General features: G+C 44.1%; 1 protein-coding gene across 2 annotated transcripts in view; it reads left to right on the top strand.

Moving 5' to 3' along the window:
• GALNTL5 (polypeptide N-acetylgalactosaminyltransferase like 5) overlaps positions 1–12299 on the top strand; it is a 69860-nt gene extending 57561 nt beyond the window's left edge. The window contains exons 7-9 of one of the 2 annotated variants that reach the window (XM_017863670.1): positions 383–500; positions 7428–7577; positions 12017–12299. In XM_017863670.1, the coding sequence (XP_017719159.1) occupies positions 383–500; positions 7428–7577; positions 12017–12172 (424 nt within the window). In that variant the 3' untranslated portion in view covers positions 12173–12299. The remainder of the gene's footprint in view (positions 1–382; positions 501–7427; positions 7578–12016) is intronic. The other variant, XM_017863669.1, reaches the window with a different exon arrangement.
• Positions 12300–19382: the final 7083 nt, after the last annotated feature.

The raw sequence follows: 19382 nt of genomic DNA, 5'->3' as shown, positions 1-19382 counted from the left end.
TTTTTTTGAGACAGAGTCTCGCTCTGTCGTCCCAGGCTGGAGTGCAGTGGCATGATCTCAGCTCACTGCAACCTCCGCCTCCCAGGTACAAGCGATTCTCCTGCCTCAGCCTCCCAAGTAGCTGCCACCTCACCTGGCTAATTTTTTGTATTTTTAGTAGACATGGGCTTTCACCGTGTTAGCCAGGATGGTCTCGATCTCCTGAACTTGTAATCCACCCGCCTTGGCCTCCCAAAGTGCTGGGATTACAGGCATGAGCCTCCACACCCGGCCTGTTTTCTCATTTTAAACTATAAGTTATTACTAATTCAATATAATTTTGAGGAGAATACAGAATGACTTTCTCTGTGAAATTAATTTCATATTTATGTCCCCTTTCTAGGTCACCTGCAATGTCTGGAGGAATTTTTGCTATACGTCGGCATTATTTTAATGAAATTGGACAGTATGACAAGGATATGGATTTTTGGGGAGGAGAAAATTTGGAACTTTCACTAAGGGTAATTCAGATTTTATTTTTAAAATAGCTATAGAGAGTGAAACCTAACTTTGTCACATACAATGCTGTGGTAATTATGCTGCATTTTCCTACATGAACATCCCATACCATCCCAGTGGCACATGCAATAAACAATTTATGGGGCTTCTTATAAAAATGGAAAACATTTAATAAAATATTAGGTTCTTGGCCTGGTGTGGTGGCTAATAACTGTAATCCCAGCACTTTGGGAGGCTGAGGCAGATGGATTATTTGAAGCCAGGAGTTCAAGACCAACCTCGGCAACATAGCAAGACCCCCATCTCTTCTTTTTTTTTTTTTTTTTAGTGAGATGGGGTGTCGCTATGTTGCCCAGGCTGGCCTTGAACTCCTGGGCTCAAGTAATCCTCCCATCTTGGCCTCCCAAAGCACTGGAATTATAGGTGTGAGCTACTGTGCCTAGCCTCTACTTCTTAAAATAAATATATTTAATTTTAAAATATTAGGTTCTTCTACCATATGTTTTGTTATTTCTGATGTATGGTATATCAAATTAATATAATATTTTAAATCTATTATTTTTACTGTCTCAGTAGTTGTTTTTTCCAGTTTTTTCTGTTTTAGATTTTATTTTCTCTCTCTTTTCCTTCTTTCTTTTGGCCAGTTATTTGTTCACTTTTAAAGTTCCCAAGCAGACTTCTTTCATAATGCTTCAGATACTTGATTATGCATATAAAAATATCTAGAATAATATCATTTCCTCCAAGCCTCTATTTGATGGTCCCTCTTAAGCTTGTTAGTTTTTTTTTTTTTTTTTGCTTTTTTTTTTTCATTCTCAAGTTCCTTTGGACCCGGGCATTATTCATAACACCGATGCCTTTGGCACATTTTATTCTGTTTGGTTGATTATTCCTTGTTTTATTATATTGCACTCTAAGAAAATGGCTCAAGGAGTTTACCTCCTTTCATGATCTAATAACTGGGATCAGTTTTGTGTATTATACAGGCAGAGTTGGAGAGTCAGTATATTCCTTTTTCTGGCCCTACATTCCCTATAGATAGCAAATGACAACTATTATTCGAACATTAATTATTCCTACTCCAATATTTCAATGGCGCCTTTCCTGATGGCCCATCGTATCTTTTAAGTATACTTGGGTGTCTTTTTATAAAGAAATATGTAAATTAATAAGTAGCTGAAATAGTCTCTTGACACCGGCAGCTGTCACTACCCACGACAAGTAACCTTGTCTTTCCTGAGGAAGAATGATCTCTGCACCTGCATACACCTCTTCATTTCTCGTTTACTCCTCATTCCAGTAAATCAACATCCTAGAAGGCCCTCAGCTTTCTGTGACATCGTTCCAGGAACTGCCACCAGTTTCATGTTGATGTCCTTAATGGATGGCTTTTGATCCTCCATCTGTCTGAGGTCATTGCAGCATCTGACACTGTAAACCGTCTTTCCCAGAAGTTTTCTTGGATGTTAGAACAGTATTCCTGGATTGCTTTCCAGCGCTCAGTTGTTCTCAGTTTCCTTTGCAGGAATTTCTGCTGCTGCTCATCAGTTAGACACAGGTGTCCCCAAGGTTTCCATCCTTGTCAGACTTTGCTTCTTACACCATGTGCTCTTCAGGGCTCAGGGCTAGCATCCAGGTCCTCTGCACCTGTGAAGCCATGTTGGTAGTTAACATAATGCCGTCTTTCTGCATCTGGTGTGAAAAAACCTCTACTCGGAGCCAGCCAAATACCTTCCACTTGTAGCCCAACCATAGGTCCAGGCTCTCTGGACCTTCCCATGTTCCAGTAACTAAGGGAATAGCACTTGGCAGGGCACGTCTACTCTGATTGCCGAGGGTCTGTGCCACACCCTTGTTGACATTTTTAGTAGGATACTTGCATCAATCCCCATGGCTGTAACTAATACCTGCATCATGATAATATCCAACTCTATAGTTTCAGTTTAGGACTATCTCTTGAGAGTAATATTTAAGCTCAATCTAGCCCTCATTTAAGGAGCACCTCCTTTGAGTCAAACTGTGCTGTATGCTGATCACTGAGAAGAAGACACAGTCTTCATTAATTCATCCACACAACAATATGTATTGAGTACTCTTACGTATGAAGCACTGTGCTGGGTGCTAAAATACAGCAGCACACAATACAAAAGGGGCGTTTTTTTTTTTTTTTTTTGAGATGGAGTCTTGCTCTGTTGCCAGGCTGGAGTGCAGTAGCGTGATCTTGGCTCACTGCAATCTCCGCCTCCCAGGTTCAAGTGATTCCCTTGCCTCAGCCTCCCGAGTAGTTGGTACTACAGGCTGCTTGTATTTTAGTAGAGATGGGGTTTCACCATGTTGGCCAGGATGGTTTTGATCTTCTGACCTCGTGATCCGCCCACCTCAGCCTCCCAAAGTGCTGGGATTATAGGCGGGAGCCACCGAGTCCGGCCAAAAGTGGCTTCTAATGTCATGAACCTTCTATCTATTGAGTAGGGTGAGATTATCAGATATTTAATTTTATTTTTGGCCCAGGTGTGGTGGCTCGCGCCTATAATCCCAACACTCTGGAAGGCCGAGGTAGGTGGATCACCTGAGGTCGGGAGTCCGAGACCAGCCTGGCTAACATGGTGTAACCCTGTCTCTTCTACAAATACAAAAACTAGCTGGGCATGATGGTGCACGTCTGTAATCCCAGCTACTCAGGAGGCTGAGGCACGAGAATTGCTTGAACCTGGGAGGTGGAGGTTGCAGTGAGCCAAGATCGTGCCACTGCATTCCAACCTGGGCAGACAGAGCGAGACTCTGACTCAAAAAACAAAAAAAATTATTTTTGTTAAGTGCAGTAGAGAAATACAAAGTATTATGGGACCCTCTAAAAGGAGAACCTAGCCTTCTCTTGGGGGATGTATGTGTCTTAGATGACTTCCCTGAAGAACTCACATTTAAGATACATGTAAAGGATAAAATGTATTTTAACAAGTTCTTATATCTGACATGCACTGCTCTAAAATCTTACAAATATTAACCCATTTAATCCTCCTAACAAACCTGTAAGGTAAGTACCACCATTATCTCCGACTTGTAGTGAAGAAACTGAACCACGGAGAGGTTGAGTAACTTGCCCAAATTCACGGAACTTGTAAGCACTCTGCTCCTAACCTGTCGTTTCCTGCCTCATGCTGTCTACTCAGCTTCAGGTCTTGAGACCCCACCAGCTCAGTTCTACCCTCTTTCTAAGTCACTTCCATCTGAGGCTGGCAATGTATTGGAAGCCTCCAATGCTCTGAATTTTTTTTTAGTTGCCCTGAACTCGGTGCTACTCTTGCTCGTGGAAAGTGATGGTTCGTGGATGCCTACAAAGCTACAGGTTCACTTCTAGTCTCTGAATGGTTCTCCTGAGCTTCAACATGGCATTTCAATTTTCCTGGCAAAGCAGAGGCTGGCCTCAAACACTCCCAACAATCTGCAGTCTTGGTTCACCTGATCTCCCCCACACCTGCAGTCCATCCTGCCATCCCCAGATGCTGGCAAGGTGTGCTGCTCCAGGAACTGGGGCCTCGCCCTGCACTTGAAAGATTATCCCTAGAGAAACCCTTTTCTCTGCCTCTCTCCCATGCTGAACCTCTTAGATATCAATGCCAATTTAGATTCCACCCAAGGTTGCTAACTCTCCTTGATGCTGTGGTGTGAAAACAAACCATGTGTTCTGTAATAGAGAGTCAAGCAAATTCTCAAACACCTGCATGAGGGAGAATTAGGCAAGTCACTCAACACTCTCCTCCCTCTCTGCCTGGAACACTCCAGTACCTCAGTGGGTTACGCTTGGCCCATCTGCTCAGAATTTCTATTTCTAAGAGTTTTAGGAATCAGGTAGTTACTGTCACAGCAGTAGTCGGCTATTGCCACCATGATGTTACGTAATAAAATACCTCAAAACTGAGTGGTTGAGAGCAATAAGCATTTACTTTTTCTTTCATCTGTCCATGGTTGGCCAAAGTGGCTCTGCCTCAGAACAGAGGTTGTTGGGCTGGGCTCTAGTCTCTGAATTGGATCCAGATATGATTATCATTCTAGGAGTAGCAGCGACTCACAGCATATTCTTCTCACGCTGAATGGCAGGAATTCAAAAGTCAAGCCAAACCACACAGCACATTTACACCTCTGCATGCGTGACGTGTGTTCACGATCCATTGGCCAAATGTGTCGAACAGAGAAGCCCAAATTCAGTTGGTCAGGGAAACGCGCTGTGCCCCAAGGTGAGGGACGAGGAATGAGCTGTTTATTGAACAAGGTTTCAATCTATCACACCAAGTTTCTGGAATGACCAACTAAGTGGACGGAGGTCTTATTTACTTGAGTAAATAAAACTGGTGTTAGCCAGTCAGGATGGCTATTATTAAAAAATCAAAAAAATAACAGATACTGGCGAGGCTGCGAAGAGAAGGAAATGTTTATACCCTGCTACTGGAGTGTAAATTAGTTCAACCATTGTGGAAAACAGTTGGGAGATTTCTCAAAGAATTTAAAACAGAACTAGCATTTGACCTAGCAATCCTATTACTGGGTATATACCCAAAGGAATATACATTGTTCTACCATAAAGACACATGCATACATATGGTCACTGCAGCACTTTCCACAATAACGAAGACATGGAATCAACTTAGATGCCCATCAACAGTGGACTGGGGCCAGGCACGGTGACTCATGCCTCTAATCCCAGCACTTTGGGAGGCTAAGGTGGGCAGATCACTTGAGGTCAGGAGTTCAAGACCAGCCTGACCAACATGGTGAAACCCCGTCTCCACCAAAAATACAAAAATTAGCCAGGTGTGGCAGTGTGTGCCTGTAATCCCAGCTACTCAGGAGGCTTAGGCACAATAATTGCTTGAACCTGGATGGCGGGGCATCCAGGCTGGATGACAGAGCAAGACTCAGTCTCAAAAAAACAAAAACAAAAACAAAAGTCAGTGGATTGGATAAAGAAAATGTGGTACAGATATACCATGGAATGTTACGCAGCCGTTGAAAAATAATAAAATCATGTCCTTTGCAGCAAAGTGGATGGAGCTGGAGGTCATTATCCTAAGCAAATTAACACAGGAACAGAAAACCAAATACTGCATGTTCTCATGTATAAGTGACAGCTAAACATTGTACATGGACACAAAGCAGGAACAACAGATACTGGGGCCTTCCTGAGGGTGGATTGTGGGAGGAGGATGAGGATAAAAAATTACCTAGTGAGTACGATGCTCATTACCTGGGTGATGAAATAATCTGTACTCTAAACCCCCAGACATGCATTTTACCCACATAACACACCTACACATGTACCCTTGAACTGAAAACGTAAGTTGGAAAGAAAAAAAAAACAAAACTGGTGTTAGGAGGAAAATGCTCCTTCATGTATCAGCTAGCTTTTGCTGTATAACAAACCATCCCAAAACACAGTGCCTTAAAACAACAAGCAATGGTTATTTCTCATAATCCATTGTATCGCTAAAGTGGTTCTTCTAGGCTTAGCCAGAATGGCTGAGTTGTGCTGGTGTGAGAACTACTCATGGAGTGGTTAGAGTAATTAAACAAAAGAGTTATGGCGGCTGGGCATGGTGGCTCATGCCTATAATCCCAGCACTTTGGGAGGCTGAGATGGGTGGATCACGAGGTCAGGAGATCGAGACCATCCTGGCTAACACAGTGAAACCCCATCTCTACTAAAAATACAAAAAATTAGCTGGGCACAGTGGCGGGCGCCTGCAGTCCCAGCTACTCGGGAGGCTGAGGCAGGAGAATGGTGTGAACCCGGGAGGCGGAGCTTGCAGTGAACTGAGATCCGGCCACTGCACTCCAGCCTGGGCAACAGAGCGAGACTCCGTCTCAAAAAAAAAAAAAAAAAGAGTTATGGCAAGTGTACTGTAAGATGAGAAATCAGGTGCAAAAGATTTATATCATAAGCATGTTCTTTGGGGTATTACTTTTAATAATAAAAATCAGAAGCTACCAAAATGTCCAAACAACTTAAGACTTTGAAAATAATTTCATACAACATCAAATGACAAAAAAGCAAGTTATCTTAATGTTGTTGTGTCTACATGAGTTTACCTATGTATCTGGGTTCATATTGACTCACTCAGAATGTTAGGACAAGAAGTGAATTATGTTTTCGTCTGTGTGCTTTCCTGTATTTGCCAAGTTTTCAATGGCTATATTTTACTTTTGTGTAGTAAAATCAATAGAGATTAAAAGTGAGCAACATAAGGAGTTTTAGGTATTAAAAAAGATGAATAATTGAATTCAGTCACGATCAGCATTTCTCTTGTTTCTTGCCTACATCCAGCAATTCCTGTAGGTAATTATGAGAGAGGCAGAACCCCTTTGTCTTCATTGCTGGCTCTCAGTCAGGCTTTCTAAATTTGAAACTTGCACTCTGCTGTGAAACTTCTGTGTCACTGGGCAAGACTTCTTAACCAATGTGTTAGTTTCCTCATCTGTAAAATGGGAATAATCACAGAATCTGAATTATAAGACTGTTGTAATAATTAGTCATTTTTATGGGTTTTTGTTGTTGTTTGTTTTTTTTTGTTTTTGAGGTGGAGTCTCGCTATGTTGCCCAGGCTGGAGTACAGTGGCACAATCTCGGCTCACGACCTCTGCCTCCCGGGTTCAAGCGATTCTCCTGCCTCAGCCTCCCAAGTAGCTGGGATTACAGGTGTGAGCCACCACACCCAGCTAATTTTTGTATTTTTAGTAGAGACGCGGTTTCACCATGTTGGCCAGGCTGGTCTTAAACTTAACTCCCTTCCTCAGGTCATCTGCCTGCCTCAGCCTCCCAAAGTGCTGGGATTACAGGCATGAGCCACCACACCTGGCCATTATATTTGTTTGAAAGCAGTTGCCTATTACCAGTAATAATGCATTCATATGTTTTTTATTCTTCTTATGCCTAGATCTGGATGTGTGGAGGCCAACTCTTTATAATCCCCTGCTCTCGAGTAGGACATATCAGTAAGAAACAGACTAGAAAAACTTCTGCAATCATCAGTGCCACGACACGTAACTACCTAAGACTGGTGCACATTTGGCTGGATGAATATAAGGTGGGGAACACAAACTCAAGTCTCTCAGAAGTAAATCAACCAACATGAGCAGTCATTTTATGGAGGTGCTCATCTATTCCCTCCGTTCCCACCTCCAGGGAATTGTCCCACACCTGAAGCAAACAGCTTCTCCTTGCCCTGTCCCCACATGCAACTCTTTTTTTTTTTTTTGAGATGGGAGTCTTGCTCTGTTGCCCAGGCTGGAGTGCAGTGGCGCCGTCTCACCTCACTGCAACCTCCACCTCCCAGGTTCAAGTGATCCTCCTGCCTCAGCCTCCTGAGTAGCTGGGACTACAGGCACATACCACCATGCCTGACTAATTTTTGTATTTTTAGTAGAGATGGGGTTTCACCATGTTGGCCAGGCTGGTCTCAATCTCTTGACTTCATGATCCACCCACCTCGGCCTCGCAGAGTGCTGGGATTTACAAGCCTGAACCACCGCACCTGGCCCATGTACAATTCTTGAGATTCTTTTTCTTCCCCGCTGATTTCCCAAGCGATGTGGATGCTGCTGGTCATGGGACTGTGTGAGAACTTCCACTACCACTTTTCGACCAGCAGCCAAAGATTTCCGTATCAAAGCTATACCCTATTAGCTGTGCATTTCCCCAGGAGTGAAGTACCTTGCCAGGACTTACAAGGGTGCATGTCCATCCAGAAGCTATGTATAAATAAATACAAAATCCCCAGCAAAATCTCATTTCAGACAAACAAATGGAAATATGTAAGAATCTCTCTGACAGTGTATGTCCTGGTCTTCATCTTATGTTTCTCTAATTGAAAAAACACACTTTAATTATGAAGGTAATAATGCTCCATTTCTTTTGTAATTAGAGAAATGTGAATTAAAACTTCAAAGAGCTATTTCAACATCACCGCTTAGATTGGCAGAATTTTAAAAGTCTGACAGGCCTGGCTGGGCACAGTGGCTCATGTCTGTAATCCCAGCACTTGGGAGGCCGAGGCAGGCAGATCACCTGAGGTCGGGAGTTCGAGACCAGCCTGGCCAATATGGAGAAACCCCGTCTCTACTAAAAATACAAAATTAGCCAGGTATCATGGCACACTCCCATAGTCCCATCTACTTAGGAGGCTGAGGCAGGAGAATCTCTTGATCCTGGGGGGAGGAAGTTGCAGTGAGCCAAGATCGCACCATTGCACTCCAGCCTAGGCAACAAGAGCAAAAGTCTGTCTCAAAAAAAAAAAAAAAAACTTATAGGCCCAAGTGTCAGTGAGCAATAGGATCTCTCAGCTTTTGCTTTATGGGAGTGTTGACTTTTACAAAATTGCATCTGAAAACAGCATGGCAGCATCTACTAAAGTAAAAGATCTGAATACCTTGTGATTCAGCAGTTCTGCTCATGCATATGCTGCAGAAGCGAGTGCTTTTGTGCACCAGGACGCATGAACAAGAAAACTAGTACACAGCATTATTTCTTTTAGCCAAAACTTAATACAATACAAATACTCATCAAGAGTAGACTGGACAAATGTGATATATTTAGTTGCTATAATCCTATACAGCAATGAAAATTAACTGGACAGGGTGTGGTGGTTCACGCTTGTAATCCCAGCACTTTGGGAGGCTGAGGCGGGTGGATCACCTGAGGCCAGGAGTTTGAGACCAACCTGGCCAACACAGTGAAACCCCATCTCTACTAAAAAGACAAAAAAAAAAATTATCCGGGCATGGTGGTGGGCATCTGTAATTCCAGCTATTCGGGAGGCTGAAGCTGGAGAATCGCTTGAACCCAGGAGGTAGAGGTTGCAGTGAACCGAGATCACAACACTGCATTCCAGCCTGGGTGACAAGGGCAAAGCTCCATCTCAAAGGAAAAAAAAAAAGAAAATTAACCAACTATAGTGTATAGTCATGTCTCACTTAACGACAGGAATATATTATGAGAAATCATCATGAGGTGATTTCATTGTTGTGGGACTATCATAGCGTGTACCTACACAAACTGGGATGGAGATGGTATAGCCCATTACACACCTTGGCTCTATGGTATAGCCCATTGCTCCCAGGCTGCAAACCTGTATGGCACGTGACTTTACTGAACACTGTAGGCAGTTGTAACCTAATGGTAAGTATTTGTGTATCTAAACATATCTAAACAAATGGCACAGTAAAAATACGGTATTATAATCTTATGGGACTACCATTATGAACGTGGTCAGGCATTGACTGAAACATCATCACATGGTGTGTGACTGTACCTACAAGAGCAAAGGTAAACTTCAGAGATGTGATGGTGAATGAAAGCAGCCAAACACAACAGAACTTATACTGTATTATTTCCTTCCTGTAAAGTTCAAATGGGTAAAATTAAACCATATAATTTGTGCATGAATAATCAGATATCAAAGCTAGAATGAAAAGAAATGAATTTGTAATCAAGATAGCATTTAAAACAAAGGAAAAGGGTTATGATGAGGAAAGAAAAGGCAGGGGGATTTCAAGTTATCCTTCAAAATTAGAATATATAAACACATCTCCTTCTTTTAAATAGTTCCTTTAACTGGATCTACCAAAACTGATCCCATTAATAAAGAGTACCAGTTGATAAGCATTATGATTTCACCGGCTTTTTGCTATTTTCTTCACAATCCTCAAACGAGAATTCTTTTTTTTTTTCTTTCTTTCTTTTGAAACAGAGTCTTGCTCTGTCGCCCAGGCTGGAGTGCAGTGGCACAATCTCGGCTCACTGCAACCTCCACCTCCCAGGTTCAGTGATTCTCCTGCTCAGCCTCCTGAATAGCTGGGACTACAGGCGCATGCCACCACACCCAGCTAATTTTTTATATTTTTAATAGAGATGGGGTTTCACCATATTGGCCAGGCTGGTCTTGAACTCCTGACCTCATGATCTGCCTGCCTTGGCCTCCCAAAGTGCTGGGATTACAGGCATAAGCCATCACGTCTGGCCTTGAAATGAGAATTATTGACATACTTTTTTGTGCGTATTTTTGCAAATACATCTTTGGAATAAATTCAAGACATGAACTTGCTGGGGCAAGAGTTAGTGCGTTTTAAATCCCGATGGGGTAACATCCAAATGATCTTCACTGTGTGTCTCGTCATCTGTGCTGCCATCAAATGTATATGAAAGTGCCTGTCTCATATTGGTTAGAATCGAACTGTTCGTTTTAATCAGGTAGGTTAAAAACATCACATTGTTTAAAATTGTATTTCATTACAACAAATCTTGAGCTTATTTTCATGTTTGTTGATTTTTTTTTTCTGTGAACGCTGGTCATGGATCTAGATGGTTGAACTGAATATAGCTATTTCTGCATGGTTTACTGAATTTCACAAAGCATATGTGCCAAAAAGTTAACTTAAAGGCGTATGATGTTAAGTATAAAAACCAATGGATTGCATAATACAGCACAATGGGAAATTTAGTGACTGATTGGGACAAGAGAGGGCTTTGGACAGGAAGATGTGCCTAAGGTCATCCATGCTGTCTTGTCTCCAAAATGATGGCAACCTCCCCCATCTGCAGGTTCGTCCCCTGCACCAATCCACCTTGGGGACCTAGGGGTGGCAGAATGTGATGGTAAAGACCTACGGTGGTCATGGATCCCCAGGGAGAATCCAACATGGCATGCCCATAATACATTAATTTGGATGAGCAAACTCCTTCTTTCATTCAACACTATCACTGTCCTGTCTGCCAGGCCTGGGAAAACACAGATGAAAAGATAAGGGTTCTGTTTGCAAAGGGCTTCAGTCTACTTAGAATACCTTTTTTCAACAGGGGGCCAACAGAGTCCATTAGACATTCATTCTTGGGGCTTCCTCAAGTCAGAGCACACAAAAAACTAACCAAGTGTGGTGATAATAATGACCATCTCAGGCATGACGGTTAGTATGTGCCAGCCATGCTCGCCCAGGGGCTTTGCATGTCCCCATTAGACTGTTCAACCCTCACAACCACTTCGCAAGTGGAGGACTTGCCTAAGGTCACGCAGATCCTGAATGGCAGAGCCAGACTTTGAACCCAGGCTGTACTCCTGCAGGATCTATTCTCCCTTTACTACATCATCCCCCATTTCTGAAAAGACAAACATACTGATCAGGACCAGGGAGTAAGGGGGATTGTCCTTGGGTATTGCTGAAAAAACAGGAGAAAGGGGATACCACAATAGGTGGCTGTGATTCTTTGGCTGAGAAGCAGGACCCAGTCTTCCTGGATCCCGCTATGCCACTTAGGGTGCTGTGGCACGTGCTGTGAACATGTGCATGGTGGGTAAACCCGAGGTCCCATAGTATGTCCCTGCCTTCATTCCTTGGAGAGAAAAAAATTGGGATCTGGAGGGCTTTTTTAGTTCACATGATGAAAATACCTGTGTCTATGTTAGACATAATCATTTGATCACCAAAGATTTGTTTGGCTGAACATAATGGCTGACTCTATATTTTCACGTAGGAGCAGTTTTTTCTTCGAAAGCCTGGTCTGAAATATGTTACCTATGGAAACATTCGTGAGCGTGTTCAGTTAAGGAAACGACTGGGTTGCAAGTCATTTCAGTGGTATTTGGATAATGTCTTCCCAGAGTTGGAGGCATCTGTGAACAGCTCATGAGAGGAAAACAAACACTTTGATTAATAAAGGGTTAAAAGTCTCCTAATCATTCAACATATTGGCACAAGAGTGTAAGATTGGAACATCGTGGAATTATGTGAAATGCAATTAAAAAAATATGACCAGAATGGTCTATGATGTGGGCGCCTTTATTTCCCCTTTAATGAAAATTCTTAATACTTTGTTACTCCTCTGCTACTGAATTTCTGAGGTGACAAGACCTTGAACATTAGAAATGTCCTCAGTGGTCACACAGTTACGACTCTATCATACAGCTGACTGAGGTAAAGTGCATTTGTTTGCCACACCCACCTGGCCCTGGTGGACTGTAGGGACTGCTTTCCCTTTGCCAACCCGGCTTCTGCCCCAGACAATCTGTTGCGATTGCCTTCTTAGGGAGCCATGCTCTGGTGACTTTGGCTGAGCTGCAGCAAGCTCCTTTCTTCCTGCCAGGGTAGATTCTGGTAATGACACCTTGCTCAGCTGCATACCTGAACGTCTGGTGTCCAGTCCACCTGCCTGGGTGTCTGGTCAGCTCTCCAGGCCAGCTTCCCCATCTGTCCCTGCCAGCCCTTCTGTCATCTGAAGATACTCCCTCTTCCAGGAGTCTCACTCTGTCACCAGGCTGGAGCGTAATGGTGTAATCTGGGCTCACTGCAACCTCCGCCTCCCAGGTTCAAGCAATTCTCCTGCCTCAGCCTCCCAAGTAGCTGGGATTACAGGTGCGTGCCACCACACTCAGCTAACTTTTGTATTTTAGTAGAGATGGGGTTTCACTATATTGGCCAGGATGGTCTTGATCTCTTGACCTTGTGATCCGGCTGCCTCGGCCTCCCAAAGTGCTGGGATTACAGGCATGAGCCACTGTGCCCAGCCGATTTTGCCTTTTTCATGTCTGTCTCCTCCTATGGCTCTGGCCTCCAGCTCTCCAGACACTTCTTGACTGTTGGTAAACGGTTTAGCTGGGATCAGGGAAGCAGCAGCTGTGTGCCTTGTCTGTCCTGTGTAAACACATTCTCAGATGTCCAAAGTACTTCTTTGGCATCTTTGGGGTTAGACAGATCACTGTTGGTTTCACGCTGATGACGGTGGCTAAGAAGGTGAAAGACACTGAATTCAGAAAGACAGAGACAGATAACGAGAGGAAAAAACACATTGAAAGGGGCCAAAAAAAAAAAAAAAAAAGTGGAAGAGAATAGTCTATGCTGGAAAGAAGGTAAGTTAGTTTTACTGCAGAAAACAATTTGAATCATCTATTGAGCTCATTCAATCAACAATAAGTGTTTGCTTGAAGCCAGGTATTCTTCTAGTTGCTGGTATACAGCAAGGAATGAAGATTTTTGTTTTGTGTGTTTGTTTTTGGAGACGGAGTTTCACTCTTGTCGCCCGGGCTGGAGTGCAGTAGCCTGATCTCGGCTCACTGCAGTCTCCACCTCCCAGGTTCAAGTGATTCTCCTACCTCAGCCTCCTGAGTAGCTGGGATTACAGGCACCCACCACCACGCCCAACTAATTTTTGTATTTTTAGTAGAGGTAGTTTTGAGAGGTGGCAACATGCTAGCAGCCCTCACTCTCGGCGCCTCCTCGGCCTCAGCGTCCACTCTGGTGGCGCTTGAGGAGCCCTTCAGCCTGCCACGGCACTGTAGGAGCCCCTCTGTGGGCTGGCCGAGGCCTGAGCCGGCTCCCTCTGCTTGCGGGGAGGTGTGGAGGCAGAAGCGCCGCTAGGCACTTGCGGGCCAGTGCGAGTTCCGGGTGGGCGTGGGCTTGGCGGGCCCAGCACTCGGAGCCTCAGGCCAACACCGCCGGCCCCAGGCAGTGAGGGGCTTAGCACCCAGGCCAGCAGCTGCTGAGGGTATGCCGGATCCCCCAGCAGTGCTGGCCCGCCGGTGCTGTGCTCGAATTCTCGCTGGGCCTCAGCTGCCTCCCCACGGGGTAGGGCTTGGGACCTACAGTTGCCATGCCTGAGCCTCCCCTCGCCACTCCCCCCACCAGGGCTCCTGCCTGGCCCGATCCTCCCCGATGAGCACCGCCCCCTGCGCCGCGGTGTGGGTCCCATCAACGGGCCAAGGGCTGAGGAGTGCACCTGGGCTGAGGAGTGCAGGTGCAGGGCACGGGACTGGCAGGCAGCTCAGCCTGCGGCCCCCTGCGGGATCCACTGGGTGAAGCCAGCTGGGTTCCTGAGTCTAGTGGGGACTTGGAGAATCTTCATGTCTAGCTAAGGGATTGTAAATACACCAATCAGCACCCTGTATCTAGCTCAAGGTTTGTAAATACACCAATCAGTACTCTGTATGTAGCTAACCTAGTGGGGACTTGGATAACTTTTCTGTCTAGCACTCTGAGTCTAGCTAGAGGATTGTAAACGCACCAATCAACACTCTGTCTCTAGCTCAGGGATTGTAAATGCACCAATCATCACTCTGTCAAAATGGACCAATCAGCTCTCTGTAAAATAGACCAATCAGCTCTCTGTAAAATGGACCAATCAGCAGTATGTGGGTGGGGTCAGATAAGGGACTAAAAGCAGGCTACCCAAGCCAGTTAATAGCAACCTGCGCAGTCACGTTACAGAGACGTTGTTTTTTTTGAAATATCTCTTGCTGCTGCTCATTGTTTGAGTGCATACCATCTTTATGAGCTGTAACACTCTTTGTGAAGGTCTGCAGCTTTACTCCTGAGGTCAGTGACACCACGAACCCACTGGGAGGAGTGAACTCCAGACGCCCCACCTTAAGAGCTGTAATACTCACTGCGAAGGTCTGAAGCTTCATTCCTGAAGCCAGTGAGACCACTAACCCACCAGAAAAAAAACTGCAGATACATGTGAACACCTGAAGGAACGATACTCCAGACTGCCATCTTGACGAGCTGTAACACTCATCAGGAGGGTCCGCAGCTTCATTCTTGAAGTCAGGGAGACCAAGAACCCAACAATTCCGGATACGGTTTCATCATGTTGGCCAGGGTGGTCTTGAACGGCTGACCTTCCCAAATTTGGCATTACAGGTGTGAGCTACCGTGCCCAACTGCTGCAAATAACATCTTTATACCTATTTATTTAGGAAAATACTGTGTAAAATCTATTGCTAGACAGACATGGGGTGATCTATTACAGCTTCTTGGTAGACAGACATGGGGTGATCTATTACAGCTTCTTGATTCATCCTTTAAAAGGTTGATTGGGCAGCATGAAACAGGTGCTACACTGTGATTGTATTCTTGGCCCGTACATTATACTTTTCCTGTTTGTATAAAGTCATTTAAAAATTAATCATAATAAACCCATGCGTCTACTAAAATTATGATAAAATGCAAAACAGACTACCCGTGGTGGCTCACGTTTGTAATCCCAGCAGTTTGGGAGGCTGAGGAGAAAGGATCACGAGGTCCAGAGTTCGAGAACAGCCTGGTGAATGTGGTGAAACCCGGTCTGTACTAAAAATACAAAAAGATTAGCCAGGTGTGGTGGCGTGTGCCTGTAATCCTAGCTACTCGAGTCTAAGGCAAGAGAAGTGCTTGAACCCAGGAGGCAGAGGTTGCAGTGAGCTGAGATCACACCACTGCACTCCAGCCTGGGCGACGGAGTGAGACTCCGTCAGGGGAAAAAAAAAAAAAGCAAAACAGAACCTGGGCTCAGTGGCACATGCCTGTAATCCCAGCTACTCGGGAGGCTGAGGCACAAGAATCGCTTGAACATGGGAGGCAGAGGTTGCAGTGAGCCCAGACCAAGATTGCGCCACTGCACTCCAGCCTGGGTGACAGACTCTGTCTCAAAGAACAAACAACAAAAAAAGCAACATAGAAATTCTGTAGCTGAAAAAATAAAAGAGAATTATAGTAGTATAAATATGGAGTATCTTTTTTTTTTTTTTGAGATGGAGTCTCGCTGTGTTGCCCAGGCTGGAGTTCAGTGGCCGGATCTCAACTCACTGCAAGCTCCGCCTCCCGGGTTTACGCCATTCTCCTGCCTCAGCCTCTGGAGCAGCTGGGACTACAGGCGCCCACCACCTCGTCCAGCTAGTTTTTTGTATTTTTTAGTAGAGACGGGGGTTTCATCGTGTTAGCCAGGATGGTCTCGATCTCCTCACCTCGTGATCCGCCCATCTCGGCCTCCTAAAGTGCTGGGATAACAGGCTTGAGCCACTGCGCGGGGCCTGGAGTATCATCTTAAAGCAACAACTTTTTTCTAGTGTTGAAGTTTGAGAATATATATGTGTAATATATATAATTATATGTAATATATAAATGATATATATACAACATTAAACAAATATATTTTTAATGGTAAGCATAAAGAATGGATGCTGTAAATATCAACTTTCCCAAAAGCAAAAGACAAGAGTGTTCTCTTTTGTTAAAAGCCATGAGCATAATATTAAGTCTCAGTAGATAACACACGTAAGTCCTAGAAATTGTTTAGCATGTCCCTTGGACAGTATCTTCTTAAATATTGCTTCAGTTGACCCTAACAGAAAAATCAGAATCAATATCCCAATATTTGGTGTGATTAAAGGGAAATTGATACTGGCCTATAGGTGGCAATTTTTTGTTTTTGTATGGAAATTAAAAAATCTGATTTGTATTCTGAAGCTAGTTGAAAAGTATCTGGTAACCTGCTTAAGGTTTTTTACAAAAACAGTTTTTGGTATGATGGAATGCTAAAACGAGTTTTGTTTTTTTTTTTGTTTTGTTTTGTTTTTTTTTTTGGAGATGGAGACTTGCTCAGTTGCCCAGGGTGGAGTATAGCGGCCCAATCTCGGCTCACTGCAAGCTCCGCCTCCCTGGTTCTCGTCATTCTCCTGCCTCAGCCTCCCAAGTAGCTGGGACTACAGGCGCCCACCACCACGCCCGGCTAATTTTTTTGTATTTTTAGTAGAGACGGGGTTTCACCCTGTTAGCCAGGATGGTCTGCGATCTCCTGATCTCGTGATCCAACTGCCTCGGCCTTCCAAAGTGCTGGGATTACAGGCATGAGCCACCGCGCCCGGCCATCAAAAAAGTCTTAAGCCCAGGAGTTCTGTAACTGAGACATCCTTCTAGGAATTTATCCTAAGATACACCAGTATGAAATAATAACTAAGAAGAGCTGACATTTGCTGAGCTTTTACTATGTTTCATACTCTGCTGTAAGTAGTCTGCATGGATCATCTCGTTTCATTCATACAACAACTTTAAGAGTTCTGCTATCCTCATTTCATAGATAAGAAAATGATGGTTAGAATTTGCCCAGGTTAAGGTTACCCTATTTTGCTAATAAAAACACAGGATGCCTGGTTAAAACTTGAATTTCAAATAGACAATAACATTTTATTGTACATATGGCTATATTTTGAATGTGTCCTCCGTGATTCACGTTGAGACAACTGACAGTGCAACAGTGCTACAGTTTGAATACCTTTTATTCCCACCAAAATTCATGTTGAGGCTTGGACCCCAAGGTAACAGTGTTGAGACAGAGGAGGACTTTTAACAGGCTTTGGAGTCATGAGGGATCAGCCCCCATGAAAAGATTAATGTAGTCACTGAGAGTTCCCAGTCTCTTGGGACTGGATTAGGTACCTTGAGAGCGGGTTGTTAATAGGTAACATTGTAACACTGCCCCTTTAGCCAGTGCCCGCTTCCCCTTGGATTCTCTGCCACATTATGATGTAGCACAAAGCCCTCACCAGCAGCCTACCAGATACGGCTGCTGGATCATGTACTTCCCAGCCTCCGGGAGAGTGAGAAAACAAATTTGTGTTTAAACTACCTAGTCTCAGGTATTTTATTACAGCAGCACAGATGAAGACAAGCCTCTCACATATTGCATAGGATATACTTACATCACAAAATTATTCTTGATCTGAAATTCAAATTTCGGGCCACCCTGTATTTCATCTGGCAGGTGTATCCAAGGACAAACAGTAACACAGCCCTTATATGATCCTAATCAGCCTGGCCTCAAAGATTGTGTTTAACCAGAATGATACACTGAAAAGAGCATTTAGTGTCATTCTGTATGATAGTGAAAAATGGGAGCTAACCCAAATCCTCAATTATTAGAATAATGGTTAAGTAGTTATTGTACATTAATTACGTATAATAGTATTTAAAGTAATAGATATAAACAGATGCATCTCATACTCATCAGATTGGCAAATATTTAAATATCTGATACTATCAAGGGTCAGAAGATGCAACAACGGAAATTTACATGCCCTGATTATATCCTAGAGCATGATTTCAAATGTTAATTTGTGTATAAATCACCTGGAAATCTTGGTAAAAATGCAGATTTTAATTAAGTAGGTGGAGCACAAGACTCACCATTTCTTTTTTTTTTTTTTTTTTTTTGAGACGGAGTCTCGCTCTGTCGCCCAGGCTGGAGTGCAGTGGCGCGATCTCGGCTCACTGCAAGCTCCGCCTCCCGGGTTCACGCCATTCTCCTGCCTCAGCCTCCCGAGTAGCTGGGACTACAGGCGCCCGCCACTGCGCCCGGCGAATTTTTTGTATTTTTAGTAGAGACGGGGTTTCACCATGGTCTCGATCTCCTGACCTTGATGATCCGCCCGTCTCGGCCTCCCAAAGTGCTGGGATTACAGGCGTGAGCCACCGCGCCCGGCCAAGACTCACCATTTCTAACACACTCCCAGGTGACGTTGATGCTGCTTGTTGCTGGACCACCATTTGAGTAGTGAGGCCGTAAAGCTCTGGTCTTCAAACTCTTGCTTGAGAATATACTAAAATAATAATAAGGTTTAAATACAAGAATTTAGTATCCCCTTATACATGTTTAAGGTGATATTTAAAATTTTTCACTACTGGTTTAGGTAGTTGGAAGGATTCCTTTCTGGCAACATATTTGTGTAAATAAACTTGTTATACACTTTTAAATATACCCAGTAGACTTTGCTGTAGTTTGCCTGCCATTGCTGTGAATAGTTTCTGAGGGAGGTCCCAGCAGGATTGATCCCCAGTGAGGCTTATTTGATATTATACTATGTATATTTTACATGAGCTGCAACCATTGAAGGAAACTGGGCAAAGATACATGTGTGCTCTCTGCACTGCCCTTGCAAGAGGAACCCACACCTGAAATATCTGTCAATTTCCAGTCAAGACACAAACATGGTACAAGGGGTCAAAAGCATTCAACTTGGCACCCAGCAGCAGTTCTCTTTGGCTGAGGGGAGTGGCCACAGGACTCAGCTGGGGGCCATCAGCTGCCTACA

Source organism: Rhinopithecus bieti, unplaced genomic scaffold (assembly GCF_001698545.2).
Source record: "Rhinopithecus bieti isolate Rb0 unplaced genomic scaffold, ASM169854v2 scaffold_70550, whole genome shotgun sequence".
Lineage (NCBI taxonomy): Eukaryota > Metazoa > Chordata > Mammalia > Primates > Cercopithecidae > Rhinopithecus > Rhinopithecus bieti.
The sequence above is the reverse complement of the archived record's forward strand: the minus strand, read 5'-3'. Positions and strand labels throughout refer to the sequence as shown.